Here is a 27921-nt window from a genome sequence, read left to right on the forward strand (position 1 = left end):
CAAATGAGAAAAACATATGAGAAATCTATCAAGTGCTAGTTTTCCGTTTCCCATCCTTTGCTTTCCGCCACCTAATTCAGGCCTTCATTTCCTCTCAATTCAAAGATGCATTTGCCTCTCAACCACTCTCCCTGCCTCTAACCTCTGCTTCCACGTGCAACCTGCTGGATATGCAAGTGCTAGAAAGACCTTCTAAGGCTCAGGCTGTGTTGCTTCAAAATGCTCAATAGCTTCCCCTGCCTAAGAAGTAGAGTCCAAACTTCCGAGCATGCATTCTGAAACCCTCCCTGGTCTAAGGTCAGAGCCATGGTTCTCACCTCTCTGCCCTTTGTCTCCCAAATGGAACTCACCTTCCAACCAGCTAGGACTCTTCCCGTCCCTCCCTGGTCTGTCTTCACTCACTGAAAGTCTACTTACCCTTCAAGCCCAATTTAAATGAACACGCTCCTGGTATACGTTTTCTGAATCCCCACGAAGAATCTTTCCCTGCTGGGACTGCCAGTGTTTGCTTTCTACTTCTATGACAATGTCATCTCCCCTGATAGACTGTAAATGACTTGAAGTCATGGATTGAACCTCTTTATGTACCCATCTTTCTGTTCATCACAGAGCTTAGCACTGTGGTTTACACATAGTAGGTACTCAACAAGTTACATCTAATGATATATTCTTAAAAAAATTTTTTTAAATACCCCTAGGTGCCTAAAATTGTGTCAGGTGCTATGGCAGCTACGAAAAGCCTTGCCCTTGTCCCTGACTCAACACAATATTGTTGAGGTTACAAGATTGTTTCATATAGTTTTCTTATATATAAAAACTATATGAAAGAATCCGTGGAGACAATGCTTTGGGAAAGATCTGCAGTGCTCTCCTTACTTCCTGCAAGTAAGAAATCCTTCCTTCTCCTGGAGGAAAAAAAAAGGAAGAAGAAGAATCTGTGATTACATGCTAAGTTCTTAGTCCCACTTAGTGTCTACACAGTTGCATGTAAAGATCTTTGAAAGGCTTTGTGTACACTTTTTAATTTATAACTTGTTTTAGAAATGACAGAAACATAAGAAATTACATCTTGAAATAACTACATTTGCTAAAATTGAGGCTAAATACATTGCACAATTGCTCTCAAAGTATTCTAATTTTAGGTCTTGACACAAGTGAAAAATGTTTACCATGGACAAGAAGACAAATTTCTCTCTGGTTAGCAGAATTTAAGGTCATCAGCTCTAAAAAGAAAGCTCAATCGAAATTTTAATGTATTTTTCAGGTTCCTTCTATTCTATCCACAACCTAAGTTATTAAACTTTTAGAATTATAAAAAAGCACAGAAGGACTCTGTGATGTTCCAGAAAGCACACACCAAGTGGGTAGGGATGAGGGGTGGGATGAAGAAGTGGCTGGATTAGTGGAAGGACGGGGGGAGGGAGATGAGAATGCCTCTTGGTGAGTCTTTGAAAGTTCATTCTGAGCTCACAGCGCACTCGTGGCTGAAAAGGCTGGGAAACAAAGCTGAGATCCACTGAGTGTCAGCAGATGTGAGGTCAGTGCTCCCAGGCCCAGGTCCTGGACGTTGACCTTCAGAAAAGTCTAAGAAGACATGTGGGTTAACGACTAGAGCACTGAATTAAAAGTCTGTATTTTCTGGGACTTCCCTGGCGGTCTGCGCATTCCAACGCGGGTGTTGTTGGTTCGATCCCTGGTCAGGGAACTGAGATCCCACATGCCACGCAGTGTGACAAAAAAAGAAAAAAAAAAGTCTGTATTTTCTGACTTCCAAGAGCCTGTGCACAAACAAAACACAAGAGAAAAAAACAAAAAAGACTGATTTAGCTGCATAAGAGATGGCTGGGGTTCATTCTGGTTTGAGGTCAGAATGCTGGTGTTTCAGACTTGAATTAAAGCAAAAACACATATTTTCAGAAGTTTTAAAAAATTACTTCATTCCTGATATAAGCATGAACCTTAAAAGGTACGTTATATTTGCATTTGAATAAGCAGGTACTATCTGACATGCCCCATGGGTGTCAAAATATTTGGTGGGCTCTTGCATAATTATGTTTTGGGTTTATACAAATAAAGTCTTAATTAGTACCACAGAAATTCTGTAGAAATTTCGACTATTCACACTGGATGTTGTTTGTTGATATAAAGGGGACAATTTCAATGTGTTCATCTCATTGAGTATATATCTGAACACAGAAGCTGCCTTTAATATTGTAGGGTTTGCATCATGTAAACTGCCTCTCTCGTCCTGGCATCAGGGATCTCATGCTGCTATCCCGCTGGCCCCAAGCCTCTTTCCTTCTTGCCATCCGTAATTCTCTCAAGTATGTGCTTTCAAATGAGTTCAGTGCCCAGATACTTTGAAATTATTTCTTTTCTTATCGAACCATCACATAACCGAACCTCCAAACACCTCACTTAAGTGACTTCTGTTAGCTACTGCAGGACAGACAGCAACCTGACACCCCAAATTAAAGGAATTCATGCCAGGGTGTGAACCAAAGATCAAATGTCCCATCTCTTCCTCTCCCTTAGTCTCGGCACCAGCAAATCTGTAACTCTCCCAGACACCCACTGTTTAAATAGGCGAATGAATGAATCCCTGAAATCCAGGAAGGGAACCAGGCAATTAGTGGAAGGTGAGGCACGGTGATGAGAAGGAAAATTCTGGGCACTGGGTGGGGTGGGAAGCTTTCCTGATACCCTTGAATCACACTGCTTGCGCTGGGGCTTCTCCATGTTGGTCTCACCCAGTCGCAAGGGTCCAGCGAGAATATTGATTCTGGAGAGGGTTTTAAGGGGGGTGGTAGATTAAGGGGAAAAAAAACCCCCAAAGTGCAGGGCTCTTTTATGTTGAATGCCTGAAGCGCTCAGAACACTTTATAATTGCGATCCTATTGAATGCATTTAGAACAATTAAGTCCCTTTTATAATGAAAACCAACGATCAATGGGCATTAAATTTATCCACTCTCTATATACTGCAGTAGTTTTTAATCTGCAATGAGGTGGTCTCTGCAAATCGGTCCCTAGCTTCTGTTTTTACCTTTTCTGTCTCTAATCTGGTTATAACATCTGTCATTTTTATTCTTCCTCCAAAGGGTAGAGCCTGCTTCTCTCTCTCTTTTCTCTCCCGCTCTGAGGTGTGAATCGTGTTTATTTTCGCCTCAGAGCTGATGGACAGTTTCTGAGCGATAATCCCGTTCTCCACTCTATTTCCGTTGAGAACTACCCTCGCGTTCACAAGCCAGGCTGAAAGACGTGTTCGTTCGCATTTTGAAGTTCCCAAAGTGGATCTGGCGCTCTTCTTGGCTGCTGTCGGCACGGCTGGACATTGCCATTTACTGAGAAGGCCAGCGCGCCCCGGAGCGAACTAGTGCCTCCAGAGCCCCGCCTCCTCCCACCTCGGTCAGCGCGGACGCCGCCAGGTGGATCCTGGCCTCCGGGGACGGTGACCGCCGGTGGGATCTCCAGCACGGCCAAACCTCCCCGACGTCCTGCCCGCCCCGAGGGGGAGCTTCTGTACCCCGACTCCCCGCACTAGCCCGCCTCGTCGGGTGGCGTCTGAGGTGACCCTCCCCCATCAGTACTTACAAGCAGCTTTGGGGGTTGGTCGCGGAACCCACCTCGCCGGGAGTGGGGCAGCCCGTGCAGGGCTCGACCGCGCGAGGAGGGCGCGGGGGTGAGGCGGGAGTCTCGAGAGGTTCTCAAGGTTGCGCCGGGGATGGGCGCAGCGGTGGGGGTGGGCGCGGGGGGTACGGGGTAGGGGTCCACGGTGAACCAGGAACGCGGGGGTGAGCGCCGAAGCGCCGGAGGTCGGGTGGGCGTTAAATGGGCGGGGCCGTAGGAGAGCCCGGGAGGTGGGGCGCCAAGGGGGCGAGGGCGCGGGGCGGGGACGCAGAGAGGGGCGGGGGCAGCGCGGCGGGGAGGGGAAGTGGGCGGGGCGCCGCCGGGAAGGGGGCGGGCCGCGGAGCCTGGGCCCCAGGCGGCGGCGGCGGCGGCGGCGGCGGAGGCGCAGGACTTGAGGACTAGCGGTCTGGCCGGGCGGGATGAGCGGGCCCGGAGCAGCCGGCTCGGTGCGCGGGCTGCGGGTGGACGGGCTGCCCCCGCTGCCCAAGAGCCTGAGCGGGCTGCTGCACTCGGCGTCGGGCGGCGGCGCGTCGGGGGGCTGGAGGCACCTGGAGCGGCTGTACGCGCAGAAGTCGCGCATCCAGGACGAGCTGAGCCGCGGGGGCGCTGGCGGCGGCGGGGCGCGGGCCGCGGCGCTGCCCGCCAAGCCTCCCAATCTGGACGCCGCGCTGGCCCTGCTGCGCAAGGAGATGGTAAGGGAGGTCCGCGGGCTGGGGCGGGGGTCCTTCCCCTCCCGGCTCGCCGTCCCGGGAAAGTTCGCCGGAAGTCCCCGCGACACCCGCCCGTCTCCGGCTCTTTTGCCCCAAGCGCCGGCGCCGAAAGAGGGACGCTGTCCGCTCTGTGCCCGCGACTGGACCCTCGCCCTGGGAGGGCACCCCTCTCAAAAGGCAGCTTTTTGGAGACCGGGCTCCCCTAGTCCGGCCCCAGCTGGCTTAGAGACCCGGGAGGCGCGGCGTGGGGCTGGCGCTTGGCCTAGGGCCGGGGGCGGCTGGTCACCCCTCCCCAGAGGGCAGCAGACCCCCCGGGTCGGGGAGCGGCCATCGCTGCGCGCGAGGGCTTCAGAGCTGTGTGCGATTGTGTTCTTCTGCCCTGAAGAGGAACAGCTTTTTGTCCTTGCGAGTGTAGACGGCAGATGGGAACAGCCCTCGCCCCTCCCCCGCGCCCGAGGCGGCGCGTGCAGAATTGGATTACGGCGGAGCGGCTCCGGCCCACAGATGGCCGTGAAAGCAACCGCTCGACCTGACCGTGTCCGCGCGGTACGGCGACACCCCGAGCCCGCTCGGGAGGAGTGGGGCGGTGGCATGCTCGCCGTCTGGGTGAAGCCCGTGCAGGTTCTTCAGGTTGTGTCCGGGCTCTAAACAATGGGGCTTAGTTTTTCCGCAGTCGTTGGGAAGTATGTTAGGTGTTTGTGGACCAGGACGCACGACTTAGGGTGACGCCAGAAGCAACTCAAGGACAGGGATTTGGGTGGCAGAGAGCCTTTCTCCAGCCTTCTCCAGGCTTAGGCCAGCCTAGAAGAGAACAGAAGAACTTCCTCCTTCTAACCCTCCCGCAGGGCCCCTGAGCACCTTCCCCGGGCCACCCTCTCTCTTTCTAGAATTTGCCCATTCCTTTTACCTAGTGCAGGTTTTTCCCCTCTCCTGGCACAGGTAAATACTTTATTAAGGAAATCTGCTATATGAAAACTGCTTTTTCCCCAAGAATAAATTTACCAAAAAATTTATAATAGGAATCCTTTAAATATGCATCGAGTGCATTAAGATATTCTTTAGAAAAATTCAATTTATGCATTTTTTCAGGAGCATATCTGTTCTGAATACTGAGAATTAAATCTAGAAAAACAGCCTTAACACCTTTTAATCAATTAGATATTGTCTTCCCCCTCCGTGGCTGCCACTGAAGTGATTTCCAGTTCTCTACGAAAAGATTTTTCTAAGCTTCTTACAGAATGACTTAAATTCCAAGCCAACTGTTCTAAATTTATTAATAAACATTAATCGACACCAGCATTGCACAGCTGGTAAGCTGTGTTTTAATTAGATAAATGTACACCGAGTATGTTTACAGCCTGAACTTGGATGCAGCATAAATACGGGGGTGAAATAGGAAGACCCATCCTGGTTAAGTTACCAGAACAGAGACAGGAAAACCTCAGAGAGGTTTTTTCCTGTTGTGAAGCTCTCTCTGCTTTGTGAAAGTGCTTTGGAGTCTCACACACTCCCAAGTGGGAGTAAACATGCCCTTCCCGAAAGTGTTTTTCCAGGTCCCTCCTGGTGCAACTGAAGTATAGCCACAGCCTTCTCATTATGCCTTGGACCAGAGCTCTCTCAAAGCCACTATCTGAAGCACAAGGAAAGTAAACAGCCATCTTAGGTCTGTCTGATATTTAGCTGAGAACAAGACAAAATATGGCTACAGGCCTTGACAGGTCCCTCCCAAGAAACGTCACAAGGTCTTTCGAAGTACTCTGTTTTTTTGGCTTTTTGAGATTTACTAACCTAGGGCGGTGGGGTCTGAGTGGTCACCTCAAACTGAGGCTCCCGCTGGGGGGCCTTGCAAGATCAGAACGGAGAGTTCGTGCCTGAATTATCTGCCTAGTAGTTTGTGTTGATCTATTGACTCTGAAGGCCTGAGGTCAGATCTGTGTCAAGGGACCTAACTAGAAGTCCTGGCAGAATGAAATTAGTTCCTTTTGAAACAGTCCTGTGCCAGCACAGAAAGAGGGCCAGCTTCCAGCAGCAGTAGTGCGGAAGGCATCAGAAGGTGGCTGCATTTTAAGAAGAGAGAGGGTGATAGGAGTCTAGCAGCACAGCCAGCCCGAAGGGCGCTCCCATTGGAATAACGCAGGAGTGGACATTGCAGCTGCGAGGGGCCGGGGGCCGGGGCCGGGTGGGTTGCGGAAAGCCTCCAGTAGCAAAGGAAGGGGTTGAGCCGGAGAGCTGGCTTGGAAAGCGTTGATGTGATAGCAGGGCGCTGAGGAGGGAGAGCTCCTGGCAGACGCTAGAGGTATGGTCGGGGCAGGTGAGAGCCTCCGGCAGCATGGGGACCCGGGAATGGGAAACAAGAATCAAATGGGGGCTACTTCTCTGAGACAGAATCTGCAGGAGTTGCTGATACAATGTTAGGAGTCAGGGACAGTGATGCTGAGGAGCCAGAGATGACTTAAGTGTCTTGATGGAAAGTGCAGCCAGGCAAAACAACGAAAAATTACAGTCCTAGTGCCTGGGGATAGTCACCGTTAATGTCTGGGCGCATCTCCCGGGAGGCACGATGTGAATGCTTTCCTTACGTCGTCTTATTCGAATTTTATAACTTCTGCACAAGACAGGTACTGAAAGTGTCTAGTTTAAAAAGTATGACTCAGAATTTAAGTAGCTCACCTAAGGCGGACAAAGTCAGTCAGATGCGTCCGGCTCCAAGACCCTGTTTAATCACTGCATTTTACTACTTTCGGGGGGCACATATCACAAATATTTTCTAGGTCAATGTATACTCTAATGTCTTCTCTCACTCCATAGTGTGCCATTATATGGCAGTAATAACCTTGATAATCCATCATGGGGAAAGTGGGGTTCATCACAGCACTAGGGGAGTCAGGAGGAGTGGCTGCTTACGGGGGAAGGTGGCTTGCCATTACATCAGCGGAAGAGTATGTTAAACATTTCAGAATGTGGAGCTGGAGGCTGGCCTGGAGATAACTGATTGATGCACGGTGAGGGCAGAACCTGGGGAAGCTGGTGTCCAGGGGCCCCCGTGTGGGCAGAGGTTCTGTCCCATGACTGTCGACGCCCTGCTCTGCTCTGAGAGTGCTGGTTTCCTGTCCTTATAACAGGGTAACTGAAGTTCTGTGCTCCTGTGACTTCCCTTCCCCTCCCCTAGCGAGCTCGTTTGGAGAGCTGCGAGGGTCACACAGATGCTTATTGCTCTTTAGACCTGAAAAAGTCCTTTAAAACAAGAAGCTGAGATTGTTGTTTGTTTGTTTGTTTGCCAACATCAGAGAATAGTTTTGGATCATATTCAACAGATGTTGACCAGGTGTCTGCTAGTTATAAAGTGTTGTGGAGGACACAGAGGTGAATAGGAAGTATCTAGGTGTTAAGAAACTTATAACATGTGGTGGAGGTGGGCCTCTCTGCAGCAATATGATTGCTGTAGTTTCGGCCACTTGTCATTTTTTCATGTCTGAAGACTCTGTATTAGTAATAGAGACTCAGTTTGAACCAACTCTTGCAAAAGGAGAACCTTGTAGGGCTGCATGTGTACAGAGACAGACTAGAACCAGGGTTGATGGGGAACCCAGGAAGGCCACTGTATTCTCCTTTCCCCTCCTTTTTATGCAAAAAATTTTTCCCCTACATTTTGGAATGTGGCTGCCGAAAGTGTCCACACTCCCAGGTTCAGCCATGCTTCGTTTTTAAAAATATTTATTTATTTACTTATTTGGTTGCGCCGGGTCTTAGTTGCAGATACAGGGCTCCTTAGTTGTGGCACGCAGGCTCCTTAGTTGCAGCCTGCTGGATCCTTAGTTGCGGCTCGCCGGCTCCTTAGTTGTGGCATGCAAACTCTTAGTGGTGGCATGCATGCTGGAATCTTGTTCCCGGTCCAGGGATCGAACCTGGGCGCCCTGCACTGGGAGTGCAGAGTCTTGTCCACTGCACCACCAGGGAAGTCCCTCAGCCATGCTTCTTACTGCCACTTTGAAAATACTGTGTGGAAGGATGCCAGTGGGTCCAGCTTGGTGGGGTCTGGCCAGCCTGGGCCAGCTGTCAGTGACCGAGGGCAGGATGGTATTTTACTATGATGGTATGACCACGTGGGTGGGGTTCGGGGTTGGGCATCCCTCAAAGAAAGAACAATTTGCAGAAATGGAGCAGGGGGCAGCTGTTGGACAGCCAAAGTACTAGATGTCTACCGCAGACCTTTTTCTGGATAAGAATACTTTGCCCTCAAGGCCCCCATAGTTTCAAAGATTTTTATCTGCCACGCTGACAGGCTAGCTTGGCTCAGAAGATCTCGGTTGGCGTTTCAAATCCTTGCGTGTGGTTGAAGGACACAGGCGACTCTCAGGGTCCCCAGGGACCTGGCACACGCCTTTCCCTGCAGGGTTCTTCAGAGACCACTGGCCAGCAGCCCTGTGGGGTTAGCACATCAAGCTTAGGTCCTCAAAAGTGTCCCACGGAAGCGGAGAGACACAACGAGAGCCTCAGCCGTGGGGCTGGGAGATGGCCGTGTCTGTCTTTGGAGACACGGGGTCCGTGTCTTCTTGGGTTCCACTCCTCAAACCAGCAGCACGTTCTAGTAGCTTTGAAGACTCTTGGCCTCATTTTTTTTCTTTTTTTCTTCAAGCTGTCCAGCAGTTACTTTGGTCACCCACTTGTGCGTGAGTGGGAAGTCACCCGCGCAGAACTTTCGAGTTCCAGAGCTGCAGTGGTTTGGGTGAAGAATTTAATCTGAGAAAAAGGATTTGATTCCTGAGAGCAGCAAGACTTATCTTTCCCGCATTTCAGTTGAGACAACAGCTAAAGGCCTAACGAGCTTGTCCAGTGAACTGTATTCTAGGAGACAGGCATGAGCTTGAGTAGTCCAAATCCCCGCAGCGTTCAGTCCTCGTCCTACACACGAAACTAGCGTCTCAGAGAGCAGGTCTGAGTCTTTACATGGGTTTCTGGTTGGAGGTCCAATCTCGAGCCAGGCCTGTGAAATGCCATCTGAGGTAAGAGCATTAGCTCCCAATGCAGCGTTCTTGGTCGACCTTGGGCAGAGGCGACTGGGGATGGCCGCTGGCCTTTAGTATTGTCTTTGTGTTTCCACTGGTCTTCTCACCAGTATGGCTTATCTTGGTGTTCCCCAAATGGACCAGCAGCCCCAGAGTCCCCTGTGGTGCTCGATAAAAATGCAGATTCCTGGGCCCCTTCCTATACCAACAGAATCAGAATGGGGGAGAGGCAGAATCTGCATTTTTAACAAGCTCTTTGAGAGCTGGGAAGCTCATGAGCCGGGCATCAAGAGCTTGAATCCTGTTATCAAATTATGTGATATAACTTGGGCAAGCCTCTTCATTATTTTAGGCTACAGGTCCCTTATTGGGAAAATGAGATTAAATGCCATAAAGGATCCAGTTGGCAATAGTAGTATAATTCTTTTCCCCTCATGTTTTTATGGGTCCTTATGGTGCCTATAGAAGACGTTTGCTCTGTCATAAAATAACGTGGGCACGGGGGCAGGTCTTCCCTAATGCAGTGTGCTTAGTGCCTCCGAGGACCCTTGCACAGCTACACCTGCTTGTGACAGATCCACTTAATGCAAAGGGCTGGGAGCAGAAAAGGAAGAAGGGTGTAAGTTTGCCATTCTTGGACTTGGTTCATCAGAAATGTGGCTGTCTACAATAGTTCTTAAAGATTTTAGGCCGTTCTTACCCTGTGTAATACCTGTCTCCATCCCAGTATCCACCCAATAAAAGCAAAAGCTAAAAGTCTGTATGATAGCTCGTGCGTGTGAAAGGAGACTTGTGTCTATGGGGTCATTGGCCTGGTTTCATTCCCTTTCAAGGTTATCTCTAAGTGAGATCATACTTATAGTCTTTGTTTTTTTTGTTTTTTTGCGGTACGTGGGCCTCTCACTGTTGTGGCCTCTCCCGTTGCGGAGCACAGGCTCCGGACGCGCAGGCTCAGCGGCCATGGCTCACGGGCGCAGCCGCTCCGCGGCATGTGGGATCCTCCCGGGGTACGAACCCGCCTTCCCCTGCATCGGCAGGCGGACTCTCAACCACTGTGCCACCAGGAGAGCCCTACACTTATAGTCTTAAGATTTGAAGATGTAAAGGATTGAAAGATATGTTTTCGTACCACTTTCAACTTTTATCTCTTACTGTACCTCCCTGTAGAGACTCTAAATTCACATTTTCCCCAACTCAGAAGTCTCTCATGAATAGTGCTGCCCTTCTGCTTTTTCTCCCCCTTTTGGTTAAAGTCATTCATCTGTTAAGTGTGGCTCTAAACGTGCCCCAGTTGTTGGCACTTTGGGTACCTCTTTGTTTACAGAGCCAGTGCCCAGGCCTTTCTGCACCCTGCAGCCATCCGTGTCTCCTGCTCTGGGCCCGGGCCTGACGTTGCTGTAGATCTTCGAGGCAAGGTGGGCAAGGATGTTCAGAGAGGGCCCAGGAAGGGGGCCACAAGTCCCCAGGCAGTTTCTCCCACCCAGCAGCGGTCAGGAGCTGTGCAGTTTTGCTCCTGCAATGCCTGCCCCAGCACTACAGGGACTTCAGAACCCAATCTGAGAAGCTAAATTTTTCACGATACTGGGTAAGAAACCTTATGGACAGATCACAGAGTCCCTGAGCAGGAAACCAGCCCTGAGACTGGCCAGGTCAGATGTTTGCCCCCTCTTGCCCAGTGCTGTTCTCCAGAGCCCTGGCCTCCTGTTCACCTCACTGCTTGCCCACATTCTCCAGATGTTTCCAAGTGATAAGTAGGCAGGGCTCACAAAGGCTGCTCCTTCTTTCCTGTGGCTCATTCCCCCACAGACATAACAGAGATGTTCATTCTCCCCCAAGAGACAAACCCTTAGCCTTCCTTGCGGATCTACAGAAATTGTTTAAGAGAGGTGGCCTTCTCAGTTTTCATGAGCGCTCTCTGTCCACTTCCGTGATTGGCCCTAAGGAGCCATGGGCTGGCCTCGTTTTGCAGGTCAGAGAATCCTGTCTTCAAGTATTCGGGGAGGGAGGTGCTGTCCTTGACTGGAGAAGTGGAGGGGGTGTGTGTCCTCTGATCTGTGCTCTCTAGGGAAGGGGTAACGTCTGTGGGATGCCAGGCCTGTCCCAGCCTGGGGAGGCGGGGCTAAGGAAGATTACCAAAATACATATGGAGACTAGAAACTTGGAAGGAGGGTGTTTGGTGTATTCTTCGGTTGTCAACTGTACTTAGGATTGGCAATGAAATAGCCAAGTTCATGCAGGTAAAGAGAACGGCAAGGTGTTTAAAATCCCTTGTAACCACAGATATGCAAATTAAAACAATAAGGTATCGTGTTTTACCTAAAAGATTAGCAAAGATTGAAAACAATGATCATAGTGATGGTGTGGGTTCGGGGAAATACGCACCGTAAAACAGAATGGGCACCAACCTCTTTCTCTTGCTTCTCATGTCAGTTTTCTAAAAAACACTAGGTGCTGACACGAAGTTTTCTGTATATTGTCCAAGAACTTGGTTTTCTGATTTTTAGCTTCAGATGCTCTTCCTTAACTGCATCTGCTCTTGCAGAGAGGCAATTTCAATTAGTTGGATATCATTCAAGAAAGTGACAAAATGCAAGCTAACCTTCAAATGTGTGTTGAGTTCCAACGTGTCATTAGTAAGTCGTGTTTTTTCCTCTAGTCCCACCTGGTTTTTGGCCTCAACTGCATACATGTTTGCATTTATCATCTTGAGTAATGAACTTTCAGGCCTTGGACACAAAGCCTTGATGAATGGTCTGCTGTTTGTGGCCCCAGGATTGGGGAAGGACTGGAAGGAAGGCATCCCATTCCCCTTCTCTGCCTTCTCCCCTGCAGTTTCATTTTCATAAATTTATCTTACAGAAATAGTCACACAAGGGAATAACAGTACTTGTACAAGAATATCTTTTGCAGTGATACATAGTAGTATTCTATAATAATAATATATAACAGTGATAGAATACTGTATAGTTGTTGAAAAGAATGTGGTAACTATGTAAATAAACATAGGTGTTCAAGGTATGGAAAAGTTAAGTTACAAAACAGCACATGTATACGTTTGTGTATGCATGGTGTCTTGAGGGACATATGCTAAACAGCTGAAAGTGGATATGTTAAGAACAGTGGTTCTTAAATTATGGTCTGAGGACATCTAGGGGTTCCCAGATCCTTTCGGGGGTCCGTAATTATGTGGTGGTCACATTGACAAATGTGATTTTCCAAAGTAGTACCTAAGAAAATGTATCAGTATTTCGAGGAGCTAAATAATTCAGTGAATCATTTTTCCACACGTTTCACATAACCAACGCTTGACACGTGGTTAAAAGGTCCGTTCAGAGTGCGAGACTGGTGGGTTTTAATGAAACAGTATGAAAAGCTCATTGTCATAGTTTCAAATTCCACACTGGAGCCACCTTAAGGATAGCGTCAAAGAAGAATAGCCCCAATTACCTGAAAGGTGATTAAAATACTCCTCTTTTTCCCAATTACATACCTGTGTGAGGCCACGTTTATTTCAACCAAAAAAAGCATGTTACAAGGATCAAGTACAGAGCAGATAAGCCAGAGATTAAAAAGATTTACAAAATCTCATTTATAAAAATGTTATTTATATTAACAATGGGTATAGTGTTTTTGAATGGATTAATATTAAAGTTTCTCAGTTTCAATTTCCAATAAGGTAACTACTGATAGGTATAACCCACATAAACAAGAGATCTTGGGGACCCTCGATAATTTTAAGAGTATAAAGGGGTCCCAAGACCAAAACATTTGAAGATTGCTGCTTTAGAACGTGAAATTATGGAAGACTCTTTGTATAGTTATGAGCCGTTGACTTTTTTTTTTTTTGTGGTACGCGGGCCTCTCACTGTTGTGGCCTCTCCCGTTGCGGAGCACAGGCTCCGGACGCGCAGGCCCAGCGGCCATGGCTCACGGGCCCAGCCGCTCCACGGCATGTGGGATCCTCCCGGACCGGGGCACGAACCCGTGTCCCCTGCATCGGCAGGCGGACTGTCAACCACTGCGCCACCAGGGAAACCCCCGTTGACTTTTTAATAGTTAGAATATTTTATTTTTGTAATCGGGAAAGTTAAGGAATGTACAAAGACGTTTCTTAAAGACAACAGTTGATCGCTTTTCTTCATCTTCACCTAGGACACAACGAGAGGAAATGGGCTTCATTGGTACTATCATTACTTTAGGTCAGAGATGAGCAAGGCCGTCTTCATGAGAACTGCTGAGTTGCAGAATGGGCCCCATCCATCAGTGCGGATGCCTTCTGGTGCAAGCAGAAAACTCCACTCAAACTGCCCTTCCTGGTCGAGGAGTTCATGGGAGAGTGTAGAGGTGGGCCGAGCTTTGGGTCCGGCCTAATCCCCGGCGAGGCCATGCACCTGGTCTGTTTGCTGACTCTGAGTCACCGGGGCTCTTCCGAGGCAGTCCTCAGCTCAGTGGGGCCACAGTGTTAACAGGAGACGAGGCTGACTGATGTGCATCCCCCTGGGGAGGAGCCGTGTGACGGATGGAAGCCTGCTTAGGGAGCCCAGGATCACAGCATGCCGGGGAGCTCGGGGTCCTGCAGGGGCAGCTCTGTCCAGCTCCGGCTGCTGAGTTCATAGCTTTTTCTCTATTAGATCAACACCGATGAAGCTGTTCTCTTTGACTTTCCTTTTCTAAACAGTATGCGGGTCAGCGTCCTTCTGTCAACACATCCTTTATTCAGAAATCAGATTATGATCCATTAGTTACTGCTTTATTGCATTCCAGTCCTGTGGATGTACACTAGACAGTCTCATTAAGTTGGGGGCATTTACCAAGTCTTGTCTAAAATAAATTTACAAGCTGTTCATTGGATGTGCTTACTCATTCATTACGTTTTCAAAAGATAACTTTAAAAGTTCTCTCGTTATGAATTAAGACATATTCACAGGAGAAAATCTGGAAAATTCAGAAAAGCCCCAAATAAAAGGCACCTGTGATCTCAGCAGCTTGCACCACAGCTGACATGGCGGCATCTCCCAGTGCCGTCTGTGCAGGCGGGCAAGCTGATGGTCCGGCATGGACGCTGGAGTCCTACCACCTGCTTGCAGCCCCCTGCTCTTAGTGAAGGGCCTGCATCTTTCAGGGCTTCAAGTTTCCTCATCGTAACAGAATCCACACCTACCTCACAGAACAAGGATGAGGATTACCTATTTGTGTACAGCTGAGATTTTCTACTCCACGGTCCCCAGAAATGAACTGGTTAGCTGGTTAAAAGTTACGTGAGGGACTTCCCTGGTGGCGCAGGGGTTGAGAATCCGCCTGCCAATGCGGGGGACACGGGCTCGAGCCCTGGTCCAGGAAGATCCCATGTGCCGCGGAGCAACTAAGCCCATGTGCCACAACTACTGAGCCCGCGAGCCACAACTGCTGGGCCCGCGTGCCTAGAGACCGTGCTCCGCAGCAAGAGAAGCCACCGCACTGAGAAGCCCGCGCACCACGACCATGAGTAGACCCCGCCCGCCGCAACTAGAGACGGAAGACCCAACACAGCCAAAAAAAAGAAAAAAGTTATGTGATGTTTTAAGGCTTTTGATAGACATTGCCAGTGAGTCCTCCAGAAGGGTTTTACAAGCATGCAGCCCTATTAGTACTAGTTTTTAAAATTAGGAGTAACGTGCTTGTTGGAAAAAAAAATTAAGCAGTACAGAAGGCCGTGAACATCCAGTCCCACCTTCCAGAAGTAAATTCTGCTAACGGACACTTTCTCTTCTAGTCAGAAGCTTGCACGTGTGTGTGCATAGATGTATAAAGTGAGATCCTACTAAACATACAATTCTGTACCTTGAACTTTCGTGCCAAATGGTGTGTGTTGGTCAGTGTCCTACTCTAGTGCTTAGAGAGCTGCTCTGTCTTTTAAATGACTGCCTGGTTTTTATTGTATGACTATAATATAATTTCTTAAGTTTCTATCATCCGTTATGTTCCGAACTAAACTTTCACCCGACAGACTTTTTCCGCGTCTGTCCCCATATTTTGGGGCCCCCTGTACTGTAGTTCCCGATTCTATAGCTTAACTTTGGATCTGTACATCCCTCGCCCCATGTGAGGTGGGGTAGTTTTCATCTTAGGTTGAGGAATCACAGCGATAGCAGATAGAGGACTACCAGGAGAGAGGGCTCACTGCCCACGCTGGCATCAGATCTGCTTCCCCCTCCCCTGGGCCCAGGCTCCTATACGGAGCTGGGTACAAATAAGGCCATTTCCTTGTATGTTTGTCTTATTTTCTACTCACTGCTGTGTTTGGGAAGAAGTTGCACCGATGAATTACCCCAAATTTTGTTCTTAGTTACTTCAATAAAACAGACTCTTTTTCTTAAATGTATTTTTTACTTCTGAGAAAATCCTAAAATTTTTCATGATGCTTTGTTTTCAATCAACATAAATCTCCCATGAAAGTCTTCTTTCATCTTCTAGGCCTTGTACCCTAATGGTAATGTTTCTGTTATAATCTGAAAGTCAGGAAGAACTTCCTCCTCAACACCACCCTCCAAAGATATCCAGAGGCTGGGTGACCCCAGACCCAGCTGGGGACCAGCACCCTGTCTGAGGTGTATTCATGGGGCCAGCCCACTGTGAACTCTTGAAACCGTCACGAGCGAGGGTTGTTCAGGATTATCCGGCCCGGTCGTGGGAGATGCCGCGGGTTGGTGAGCCACCTGTGCGTGTAGCAGGCAGCGTGCAGGGAGCTCTGCTCGTGGGAAAAGTTCAGGAAGGAGGCAGGAAGCCTGACCAGGGAGAGGAAGGAATCACGCTAAGAGGAAGGAATCACGCTAGCAGTTTAAAGAGATGGAAGCGAGTGGCTTGTTCTGAATTGTCTCAGAGGTGTAGACCAAGGGGCTGCGAATGGCAGGGTCTTAGAAGTCTGTGTTTTTCTAAAATGAGCCGGTCTGAATTTTTCAACTGCACTTTCAAATAAGAGCTGCATTTTCTGAATCCAGCTGTGAATGAGGAGAGCAGCTGTCCTTTAGGGACCCGTGGGAACACGTCCGTAAGGTGACAGGCTTCTGCTCGCAGGGTGGGGACAGTGGCGAGGGTTAGTGGGCTTGCTGAGGGCATGTTCCCCTGCCTAGCCCCCCCCCCCCCCCCCGCCACCACCACCACCACGGCCGCCTCACTTTCTTCGGGAAGGATGAGAAGTTCTTGTTCATGGGTGATTTCATCATGTCCTAGAACATAATGGCAGTTGAGTTCTCTTGGCGCCAGTGTTGAGAGCCTGCTTTCTGGCCTGTCATGAGTTTGTCTTCCAGCTGCAGATGGCTGGCTCTGTAACGAGCGCTCAGGAAGGAATCTTGGTTTTGTGCCTCCTGTCAGGCAAGAGGCGAGTGCTTTTTTGATGACGTGGCGAGAACCACGCGGTCTGTGGCTTTCCTCAGGGGGACCTTGGTTTGGAGCCAGGGGCCTGCGGATCCTAGTGCGACGCACTGCCAGGACGCTGCCAGGAGTCCTCTGGGAGGGCACCGAGGTCTCCACAGCGAGGCGCTTTCCCTCAGGCAACCAGTATCCGAGTTTCCTCTGCAGGGTTCTGCGCTGGGTGCTGAGGGACCCAAAGGGCGGGTGGGTCCCTGCCATCTGGGCTCCTCCTACAGTAGGAGAAGGAAGACCGTGTGTGTACCCACAGCATAAGGTAGAGAGTGATAAATGCCATGAGACAGGCAGAGAAGGCAAGGGAAAGCAAGGAGCGCTGGTGGCTGAGCCCATCCAGGTCTGAAGAGTGGAGGAGACCCTGGGGCTGGGCTTCAACAGATGTAGTTGGAGACAGCCAGGGGACACTCGGGGTGAAGGGGCCTCAGCCTGAACAGTGCATGAGGCGCAGGGGAGCTTAGTTTCAGACCAGATCGGGGGATGCTGCCTAGGGATTTTCAATTTACATCTAGAAAATTCAAGTGAAAATGTTTAAACAAGCACAGCTGGGGGAGAGGGGGGGTCCTGGCTAGGAAGCTAGGTTGTTCCTAGCTTCCTGTTTACTTACCCCATGTCCTCCTAGCTAATCTGGAGGATTGCTGGTGAATCAGAGGAAGTGGAATCTAGCACCCGAAGAAGGAGGTCCCGAGAAGCTGGGTGGGGTGTGGGCGTGTGCGTGCACGTGTGTTGTTTTTAAATCCCTGTAATCCTGTTCAGTTAGTCCAAACGCTTGGCATCTGTTGGCTTGTGTAACAGGCATGTACAGGGCTGCGCTGTATCCCTGGGCTGGTCAGACTTGGTTTCTAGGCCAGCTTTCTGCCCGATGACAAGGCAGCTTTGTGAATCACCAGCCGCCACGGTGCAGAAAGGTCCAGGTCATGATCCGACTCCCAGCCTAGTGTGTCTCCCACGTAGGCCTGGGAATGCCTTGGAGAACCTTGGCACCTAAGGAGAATAGCCTGGAACCTCGCTTCGGGGGTAGCACGGCATCGTGGGAGGTCGGGGCCTCTGCAGCCTGTCAGGGGTTGTAGAGCCGTGGAGCCTAGTCTTCTGCATTCACCTGTGCCCACTGCATTCCAGTGGCCCAGCAGGGTGACAGACCTGGGCCAGTAGCATGTCACTCCCTGCTACTTCTTTTTCCCTTAACAGTTTTGGGATTCCCCCAACCCTACTGGTATCAGAGTGACCCAGCAGAAGCATCTCCAGGATTCTGGATGAATGTTTACTATGACTTTCAGAGCAAATATTGGTGTACTCTCTGGAAGGTGTGACTTCCTTCATTAAAGTTTATGTTCCCTGTATAAAATCCCAGAGAAGGTAGGGCCATGTGAATTTGCCGAGTCTGAACCTTGTGGCTTGGTTGTTGTATTCAGATCCGGATACCGTGGAGGAGGCTTTGGAAAGTCCAGAGGAAAGAACTAGATGGTTAATAGAACAGAGTCATCACGAATAGTGGAAGGATTGAGGATATTAGCTCGGAGAAGGCAAATGGTTTAGGGGGTGAAGGTGGTGGAAAGAGATTATCCTCAAATATTTAAAAGGTGGTTAAGAAAGAGAGTAACTAAATTTGTATGTGCAGCGGCGACACATAGCATCAAAGGGCTCGCAGAGTTTTGACTTGGTGTAAAGAATAATTACATCGGTTTGAAATGAACTAGCTGGTTTGCAAGGGCCTCTTCGTTGGGGTTTGAAGTAAGACACGGGAGGGCCTTTCCTCCTTGAGAGTCTGCAGTTACCACTGCTTCCCACAAAGCAGGCTGACGGGGAGAGCGTGCGTCCAGTGTGGCCGCCCCGGCGACGCCACGCACACCCCGGGCCGGATCAGGGCTCAGCGGGCGGAGGAATGAGGCGGCACGCGGGCGCTGCCCTGGCCGGAGCCCCGAGGTCCCTGCCATTCCTTTCCAAGCTGAAACCCTGCAGGCCAGCAGAGTGGAAAAGAACAGTGAAGAGGGAAACAAGGGTGGCAGCAGCTGCCGCTCTTTTCAGGAACTGAACAGTTGGTCTGCGGTGCTCTCGCAGCTTGGATACGGGCCGGCGGGCGGGCGCCCGGGGCCGCGCCGCGCCCTGGATGCGGCGCCGCGCCCCGGATACGGCGCCGCGCCCCCTGCCGGCCTGCGGTTCCGGGCGCCCAGGACAGTCCCTACACGTGGCCCGGGAGAGGCAGACGGATACTCCCGTCAAGAACCCTGGTTCTTCACTAGAACTGGACTTCAGGATCATCTGCGTAATTTTTAAACCACAAATGTCAGGGACCCACTCTTCCGACATACACACGTATATTTGTGTGCACTCACGCATGCGTACACACACACACACACACAAACACACTCATTAGGAATAGTGATGGTGTCTTGACCCGACAGTGGGACATTGTGGCCGCCCGGTCACCTCTTGGTTTGCCTTCCCTGTTCAAGGTGTGCTTTGGAGAGTAGGATGCCTTGGGGCATGTCTGTCCTTCAGGAAAGCCTTCTCCCAGGCGCTCGCCATTCGTTGAGGACTAAGGAGCGGTGGTTTAGGACACAGAGCCCCAGTGTTTGCGTAGCCACAGATTATCTGGCCCAAAGCCTCCATTTATTGACAGGTTGAGGGCAAGGGCCTCAACAAAGCCATGGAAAGTGCCAGAGCTGGGCCTGGAGGCCACGCCCCCGGCTTGTGTCGAGGTCTCTGCCTGGGAGCATCTTCTTTAGGAGTTCTAGGTAGAAGGAATTCTAGAATAAAGGGAAACGCTCCAGAAAGAACAGGACCCGCATCTCTGTCTGGGTCTTCCTTTGAGCATCCTGGCTATTATGCAAAGGCGGTGCGAGCGGCTCCGTTTCTGTGGTCTGTTCGGCTGTACTGGAGAGAGGGCTGGTGACTGGGCGTGGTTGACGGTGTGAAGAGTGACCCGGAGTTTATCGCCCAGTCTTGTCACTGGGTGACCGCTCCTTCCTGGGCCCTAGCTTCCCTTGCGCAGAAAATCTCACTGCTGGGTAATATTAAAGACTAACTCCTCTGACACTCCCTGCGGTTTTCTGTGGACTGTTCCCCGGGCATCGCGACCCCTTTAGCCTAGCGCTTGATACACAGGAGGCATTTGACTCCTGTTTATTTAAATGGTTGAGATTTCATTTGATCCTCCCAATAGATTAAGAGGAAGTATTCCATTTTGTCATCAGGTGAGACATAGAGCTGATAAATCTGGCATCTTGTTTAGAGTGTCTCCCCTCGAGACTCCGTGAGGTTTGCCACCCAGCAGCACTGCTCAGTGTTCCCGTCACCAGTGGCCTCAGGCCTGGGGCCCGAGTCCGAACCTGCAGGCTTAGCAAGATCCCCAAGTGGTTCTCACGCACAGGAAAGCGTAGATGCGTTGGTCAAGGCTGCATTTCTAGGTGAATTAACCCTTCTCCCTTTGGGATCGATGGAAACGATGCATCGCCTGTCCTGACTGTGCTCTCTTCCCTGGGATGGGCCGCGGGGAAGGGAGGAACCTGAAGGTAAACAAATACGTGACTTTTAAATGTTCTTGGTTCTGTCATCGCTTGTGAAAATAGTTCCCAGGAGAATCTGTAGAGGTCCCGGGTCTCACTAGGCTGATTCGGTGGCCGCTCTGGCGGGTGATCCCACAGCCATCTCGGGAGGAGATGTCCTCTTGTCCAGAGGAGAGGGAGTCTGACCACTTGTGAGCCTGGAGACGGAGCTGGTTGGAGGGTGAGCGCTCCAGGGGGCAGTGTGTGACACTGACCGGTGAGCCACTGGCGGTGGCAAGGAGACTGTTGGCCCAGGGAGGAGAGACGGCCGTAGCAGGGCAGGCACACGTGGGTCTTCTCTGAATCTGATCGTGGCGAGAGGAAATGACACCCTTGAATCTTGCTGTCCAATGTGAAGCCAGCTGGGGCTTGCAGAATTTGCAAAGCTGTTGCTCCACAGGGCGTGCCGGGGCCCCCGCCGCCCTGCGGGTGTGACCCTTCCCTGACATGTTGAGTAACGTCTGAGGCGTGGGCATCACGTAATTAAGGTTTTCTCAGAACTGGAAATCCGAAGCATTCAGGTGATGCTCTGCGTCGTTTGCCGCGTGGATGGAATGTGCAGGTGCGAGCAGATGGCTGGCTGAGGGTACAGCTGAGGTGACGCTGCAGTGCTGACGTGTCGTTTTTACCTGCCTGCCCCTTCCCTCAAGGTCGGCCTCCGACAGCTGGACATGTCCTTGCTCTGCCAGCTATACAGCCTCTACGAGTCCATCCAGGAATACAAGGGAGCGTGCCAGGCTGCGTCGAGCTCAGACTGCACTTACGCGCTGGAGAACGGCTTCTTCGACGACGAGGAGGGCTATTTCCAGGAGCAGAGCCCCCTGCACGACAGGAGGGAGCGAAGCCCCCCGAGGGACCCCTCACCGCCCGTCTCCCCGCTCTGCAGCGCCGACTGGATCCTGGAGTCCATCTAAAGGACCCAGGAGGGAGGCGACTGTCAGCGTGTGCTTCTCCTCTCCTCCCCCGCTGCGGGCGTCCCCAGGCCAGTGGGACCTGTGCTGCCCGTTCAGTTTGCAGGCGGGGAGATCTGCCTGGGCGCGGGGCCTCAGGCCACTTCGGGGGCCGCTTTCTACTGAGGTGACCTGGAGGCGTTCAGCAATCTCCTCACAGCCTGGCCCTGAGGCCCTGCGGCCAAGGATTTGTACTGGGAGCGTGATGAGAGGGTCCCTGGAGAAGACCTGCTCGGGTTACTTTGTGCGAGATGAGAGGACCCGTGTGTAGCTGGCGGCTTTCTCACAGGTAGGGTTTGCCTCCAGTTTACAGAGTAAGAGAGCTAACACTTCCCTGCTGCCCTTCCTCGGTGTGTTCACAGCAGCCCTTCTTGCTGTTCCCTGAGCTCTGAAGCCACTGGGTTGCGCTGTATTTATTTGTAAGCTGCATTACTCATGGTCCAGTGACTCAGTAAAAGCTTTGCACTGAAACAGTAAACATTTCAGGTCACACCAATCAAGAGAACTGCATTCTCTTAACCTGTCAAAAATTTTTGTATCATCGTTTGTCCATCAGATGTGGGAGGAAGGAAGATAGTACAAAGATACTTCAAGCGGGGGGATGGGGGGAACTGGAGCAAGCTGTGTTTTGTGTCACTCACGGTAAGGCGGTGAACGTGTCAGGTTTTAAAGATTCTGAATGTCAGCTACTATGTGAGAAAGCAAACTCTTCCACTCAAAACGGTCGTCACCTTAAGCCTTACTATATTTATTACAATCTTTCATGCACACTTTACGCTTTGTAGGTTACAAGTGAGGATAAAACGCTAAACTGTCTGTGGTTGTGTATCGATACTATTTTGGTCTGAATTAAGAATCATCAACTTTCATCCCTTGAATGCGTTGAATCCAATCAACTGCTGAAAGAAAATTGCAGTCTGTTTTCTTGCCGGTAAGAATTTGAAAGAAGCTTTATTCCTCTCTTAGCTCGTTCCTGGAGTTGTTTTATCAGTAGACTGCGGCTGACAGTTACGTCTCAGGGCTGTTCAGTCACTGAATACTCTGGGCCCCTTGCTTCTCTTCTCTTCTCTCCTTTGGTGCAGTAGTTGCTTATTAGCACCTCTCTGGGGTCAGAGAGAGGACGTAAAACTCACCATCGTGAAGCAGCGTGTTGACAGCCTGTCATGTACACAACCCCATGTCAGGGATAGGGGTGATATGCAGAGAAGGAAAAGCCTTGCCGCTCATTTGCTGTGTTGAAAGTCACCATTAAAATGAGGGGTGGCAGGAAACTGCCTTCAGCAAGTGGCGGGACTGTTCGGTGGGGAAAATTCATTTTAGTTATTTATTTTTGGCTGTGTTGGGTCCTTGTTCCTGCGTGCGGGCTTTCTCTAGTTGCGGAGGGCGGGGGCTACTCTTCCTTGCGGTGCGCGGGCTTCTCATTGCGGTGGCTTCTCCTGTTGGGGACTCTAGGCGCGTGGACTTCAATAGTTGCGGCACGTGGGCTCAGTAGCTGTGGCTCACGCGCTCAGTAGCTGTGGCTTGTGGGCTCTAGAGTGCAGGCTCAGTAGTTGTGGCGCCCGGGCTTCACTGCTCCCCGGCATGTGGGATCTTCCCGCACCAGGGCTCGAACCCGTGTCCCCCGCATTGGCAGCCGGATTCTTAACCACTGCGCCACCAGGGAAGTCCTCGGTGGGGAAAATTGAAAGTGGCAAAACCAGGTGAAGTCTGGTTGTCTACCGGAACCTCTTCCTTCGAGGCTGGGCCCCTGCTTAACAATGAGGTGAACCTGAGCTCAGCTGTTCTGAACCTTGACCACATGAGAATCGCTTGGGGGAGCTTTCAGAACAGTATCGAGCCAGGATCAAGACTTCCCCTTGTGCCCCCCTCGCGCCCACCCCACTCCCCGCTCCGGCCCCTAGCATCATTCAGATTTAATTAGTAAGGAGTGAGGCCTGGGTGCCTGTACGGTTCTAAAAGTCTCCCCTGCCCCCCCCCCCCCCGTGAGTCTAATGTGGATCTAGTTGAGATCTAGAATTCAAGATGTAGTCCGTGGAGCAGGCGTCACCGGAAACGTGGTACAGAGTCTCACCCCACCCAGCCTTCTGCCCCCGGCCCTGCGCCTTGACACGAGTCCTCCGACCATCATTCTGCACAGAGTTCCAGAAGTGCTGCTTTAAGTCAGCCCAGCACCAACACTGCCGCTCTCGGAGGGCTGTCCCTGCAGCACTGAAGAATTGCCTGGCCTGCCCCGGGCGAAGCTTGCGGGGCTGGCTCTGTCTGGGGGAGCGCTCTGATTCAGAATGCTTGCGTTCCCTGGGTCTGCGGGGACCCGCAGTGACTCCCAGGGCCTGTGAGTTTCTGGGCCTTTGTCTCATCACTGTGGGATAGCCTGTCAGAGTTAGAAGTGGAATGAATCAAGGCGAGCAAGGGGCCCTTCCCTTCCGGCTGGGCTGACACATTCCTGGCTCCTGCAGTGAAGTGGCATATACACATAAACCACTGTGGGTGGTCAGCGCTCCATCTGAAATATATATAACTCACCCCAAACCTTCTCTTACTCTAAGTGTAGTACACTTTAAATACTGTACATACAGCTTGGCAAGGAATATTAAAGTTTCCCAAATCATAAAGTGTTTTCGAATATACCCTTCTACAAAGGTGCCACAGGTGACTAGAAAATAAATTCAGCTGGTTTCGTTTTTTGCTACCTGGCGTAAGTCATTACTTGTAAGTTCAGAGTGGGTCTGTCTTGCTACTCGGTGACCAGCAGAGAAACGTAGGCGATAAGGCAGTCCAGCATTACCGGACGAAAGCTGCAGAAATTGTGAACTACTCTGTAAGGCGACATCCATAGTTGTTAAGAAAAACACCTCTAGCTTCCTAGGCATATGTGCAGTGAACGCAGAATTGTTGCTAATTTAAGCCTTGCAATTCACAAGCGATACTGTTCCCCTTATGTCCCCAGTGGAATTCATAGTCGGTTAGCCAACCTGACTCCTTGCTTTCATGCCTCTGTAACCTAGGGTGATGTTACTCCTTCAGCTAGCATTATTATTTAGCATTTATCGGGATCACGTTGATCCAGGCGCCCAGAACAGACGAACACCGTGAAGAGCCTCTGGCCAGTTCTCCACTTCCACAAATAGCTTAGCACGGGATGTTAAGTACTGTGATGGGGGAAGTACCATGGGCCGCTGAGTGCCAGAAGGAGACTCCACGGCTACTTGGGGATATTGGTGGAGCCATCTGAGCTGGCTTTGGAGGTTGAATAAGTCCCTCAAGAGGCCAAGAGTGAGAAGGCAGATGTAATGGCTTAAACGAAGTCTCCGAAAACTTTTACGTGCAGTGCCGTGTGCTTTCATAAAACACTTTCCTTTCTATAATTTAAATGGGTTAAGCGATTTGCCTAGGACCGTGGCTAAATAACAGCGGAGCTGGAGTTCTCAGACGCACTTTGTGCTTTACGTTTAAGGCGCAAGCAGGTGCTGGAATAATGTGAAATCTAAGGAGACTGCCAGGTACAGCCCATTCACCTTCATCACAGTGCCGTATTATTTAATGCTTTGTTGTGCAGTGCTTTCTGCTGGATCTTGGTCTGACGTCTACATGCACAGGCCTGATTTCTTTCAGAGCCCGTGATAATAAACATACGCCAAGTGTATTTGTGACCCAGAGACCCCCACAGCAGCCAACATCACTTCACTGGAGGCGAGTTGTCAGTGGAGTCTCATCTCTCTGCCCAAGGAAAACTTAGCGATTGTCAAAGTCCAAGCATGTCCAGTCCTCTCGTCTTCATGGATTGTACTTTCAGTTCAGAGAGATGTATCTGAGCCCATTCTGTACGGAGGTGGTAGAACTTCGGTTGGAAGGTAACATATGGAGGTTACACCTGAAGAACGGCTGACACCTGCTGGGTCAGTGTCATGGGTGAAAAGTCTATGGGAGCGCGTGGGCCTCCAGACCACCTAGTGTGGGCTTTGGAGAGGGTGTCAACAGCCTGCCTGATGCCTTCGTTCTAATCAACTATGATAAGGATGCGTGATTTCCCACCTCACGCCTCTGGCCACCAGTTAACTGAGGACAGGTCCCTAGAGACCCAGCTTCCAACCTGGTTCTCCTGACTCTCTGAAGAACTCTCACAAGGAAGCTTAGCATCGACAGGATGTTGAGCAACAACCCTGGTTAAATCCACGAACAAAGCAAGATGAGGAGAAGAAAAGCATGACGTGATCAGTAGTTTAGGAAGAGTTCTAGCCCCAGAGAGGCAGGTCCCTGTGAGAGGGGAGGACAAGAGGATGAGAGAATTAGGCACTGTCAACCTCAGGCAGAAGCTCAAAGACCCCCTCTCTCTGCTCTCCATCCCGTCTCCAAGACAGAAGCACTAATGAAAGTCAGTGACCAGTGGGGCCCCAGGAACACAGAAACCATCATTACTGGGAAGGCCGATTTCGGTGGGAGGAGTACTTGCATTAGAAATAGACGTGGTTAAAGCCACAGTCACCATACGACCTGGGAGCATTTCCCAAGTCTCTCACAAGGGCACGGGGTATCGGAGAAGAGAAGTTAGGACTTTGTTCTGGGACTTAGGGAAGAGAGCAGCTTACCTTTCATTCTCTCTCTGCTGCCCTCAGGGTGATGAGATGCCAGGGTGGGCTCAGGGAGAAAGGGCGAGAGAGGAAACCACTTAAGATGACCTCTAGGACGTCATTTGTGTTAAAGGCAAGAAAGCTCTGAAATTCCTAAGTCCAGCACAATGATAGGGAAGCCATGGGGACTTGAGGTTGAAGGGCAGGCTGGTAATAGCGCCTGTTCATCTGGTGTGTCCCTTTTGCATGGACGCCTCAGGAATCTAGATGGAGGTGAGTTTGGAGAACGAGGAGGGTGCTTGCTAACCAGACTCCACCTGCAGTTACTGTGTGTCCCCGGCCAGGCCATCGCCAGGAGTACTCCCCACTGGGCGCTGGTCCTCTCTCGCTGATGCCCATCTGCCTTCCTGGCAGAAATACTAGGGACGATGAGTTCAACTCATTTCCCCTGGGGTCATACACCATGTGACTTTTCTCAACAAGCTATCAAGACACACCCTAAATGGCCATTGATCAGTAATTTACACCAGCTCAAGCACCCTGCCCGAAGCACTTCCAGTGTGCTCGGACCTCGATTTGGAAGGAGCCCAGTATAAGACGTGGAGGTTGAACTTCTGTCCCCCAGCTGTGGAAGGAAGAGTAGAAACACGCCCCTTAGGGCAGAAGACACACTCTTGTACAGACATATGCCTGGTCACACATTTATGTATTTTAAATGGACTGGTACGATTTATATACCACCTGTGTTTAAAAAAACTGTTTAAGGCTGCTTTATAAAAATTCACACAACACAATAAAATGCAGTTTTTTTAAAAGTGGGTTTAAAAATCAGCAAAGGGAATACGAAGGCAGGAGAGGTAAGATGCAGCCAGGTGTAAAGTCAGCACAGGAAGCACCTGCTGTGAGAAAGACGAGTGGTTCTATTTGCCTGCAGAACATAAATGAAGGAGTTTCTGACCTTGAATTGAAATGAAGGCCATAGACGGATGGAGAAGGCTCAGCTCTCGAGCAGGTGTTCGCCTGGGTGTTTCCCTGCCAAATGAGTCCAAGCAAGGTGATTTCTGGGAAATATGGGAAGGAGCTAGAATGGCATTCTTTCCGTGTTGTGAGGGAATCGTCATAGCTGCACGGAGTCCACTCCCGGCCAGTGCGGGGAGCCCCTCGCAGTGCGCTGAAATCTGTGTCCCTGGGACTCTGATGAAGCCACAGATAGAAGGTTAAGTTTCACAGGCGAGTCCCGCTCAAATTTGGGAGGTTGTGTGTGTATGTGCTGGGTGTGGAGCTGCTATTCGCCAGATGATTTTGTGATAGGCTGAAAAATGGCCCCCCAGAGATATCTGGGCCAAAGATACAGTCTCTGGAACTTGTAAATGTTACCTTATTTGGAGAAAAATGCCTTTGTGGATGTAGTTCAGGATCTTGAGATGACCAGATCATCCTGAATTACCCGGGTGGGTCCTAAATGCTATCACAAATGTCCTTGTAAGAGGGAGGCAGAGGGAGGTTTGACTCACGGAAGAGGAGGTGATATGAAGATGGAGGGGAGGTTGACGTGCCCAGGAGCCAGGAACTGGCAGCAGCCACCAAAACCCGCAAGAGGGAGGGAATGGATTCTCCCTTAGAGCCTCTGGGGAGGGTAGTCCCGTCCACACCTCGGCTTTGGCCCAGTGAAACTGACTCTGGACTTCCTTCCTCCAGAATTGCGAGAGAATACATTTGTTGTCTTAAGCCGCAAGCTTGTGGTAATGGGTACAGCAGCCACAGGAAACTGGCACAGATTTCTGGGCACCCTTGTGTTCCTCCCGCTTAGCTGTTTATCTCTGTTGCCACAGGACAGCATCATTTAATCTGCCAGCCACCCCCCCCCACTGTGCCCGCCCCCTTTCAGAATACCCAGGATGCATTTCCCAGTGGGCTCTTAGAGGCAACTTCTAGGGTTATCATGAGGGTAAAGTGAGTTAACGATTATAAAGCCCCTAAAACAGTGCCTGGCGCAAAGTCAATAGTATATATAAACTCTTCTTAAATAGGAATGAATAACTATAATCCTATTTGGGTACTGAGCTTCTTGCTTTTGCAGCGTATTTCCTCTACTGGCTTAGCCAGAGAACA

At 50.5% G+C, this 27921-nt stretch overlaps 1 protein-coding gene and 1 pseudogene across 1 annotated transcript; one reads left to right on the top strand and one right to left on the bottom strand.

The window, feature by feature from the left end:
• The first annotated feature begins 4048 nt into the window (after positions 1 to 4048).
• FAM89A (family with sequence similarity 89 member A) lies at positions 4049 to 21205 on the top strand. The gene is made up of 2 exons (XM_065894924.1): positions 4049 to 4321; positions 20942 to 21205. Exons 1-2 carry the CDS (start codon positions 4049 to 4051, stop codon positions 21203 to 21205), a joined length of 537 nt encoding a protein of 178 aa, XP_065750996.1.
• Positions 8623 to 12049, bottom strand: LOC136136539 (short coiled-coil protein B-like; annotated as a pseudogene).
• Positions 21206 to 27921: the final 6716 nt, after the last annotated feature.

The sequence above is a fragment of the Phocoena phocoena genome, chromosome 16, assembly GCF_963924675.1.
Source record: "Phocoena phocoena chromosome 16, mPhoPho1.1, whole genome shotgun sequence".
Classification (NCBI taxonomy): Eukaryota; Metazoa; Chordata; class Mammalia; order Artiodactyla; family Phocoenidae; genus Phocoena; species Phocoena phocoena.

Coding starts and splice junctions, on each gene's coding strand:
- FAM89A (XM_065894924.1), top strand. CDS start 4,049: ATGAGCGGGCCCGGAGCAGCCGGCTCGGTGCGCGGGCTGCGGGTGGAC. Junction 4,322..20,941: donor CCCTGCTGCGCAAGGAGATG/GTAAGGGAGGTC, acceptor CCTTCCCTCAAG/GTCGGCCTCCGACAGCTGGA.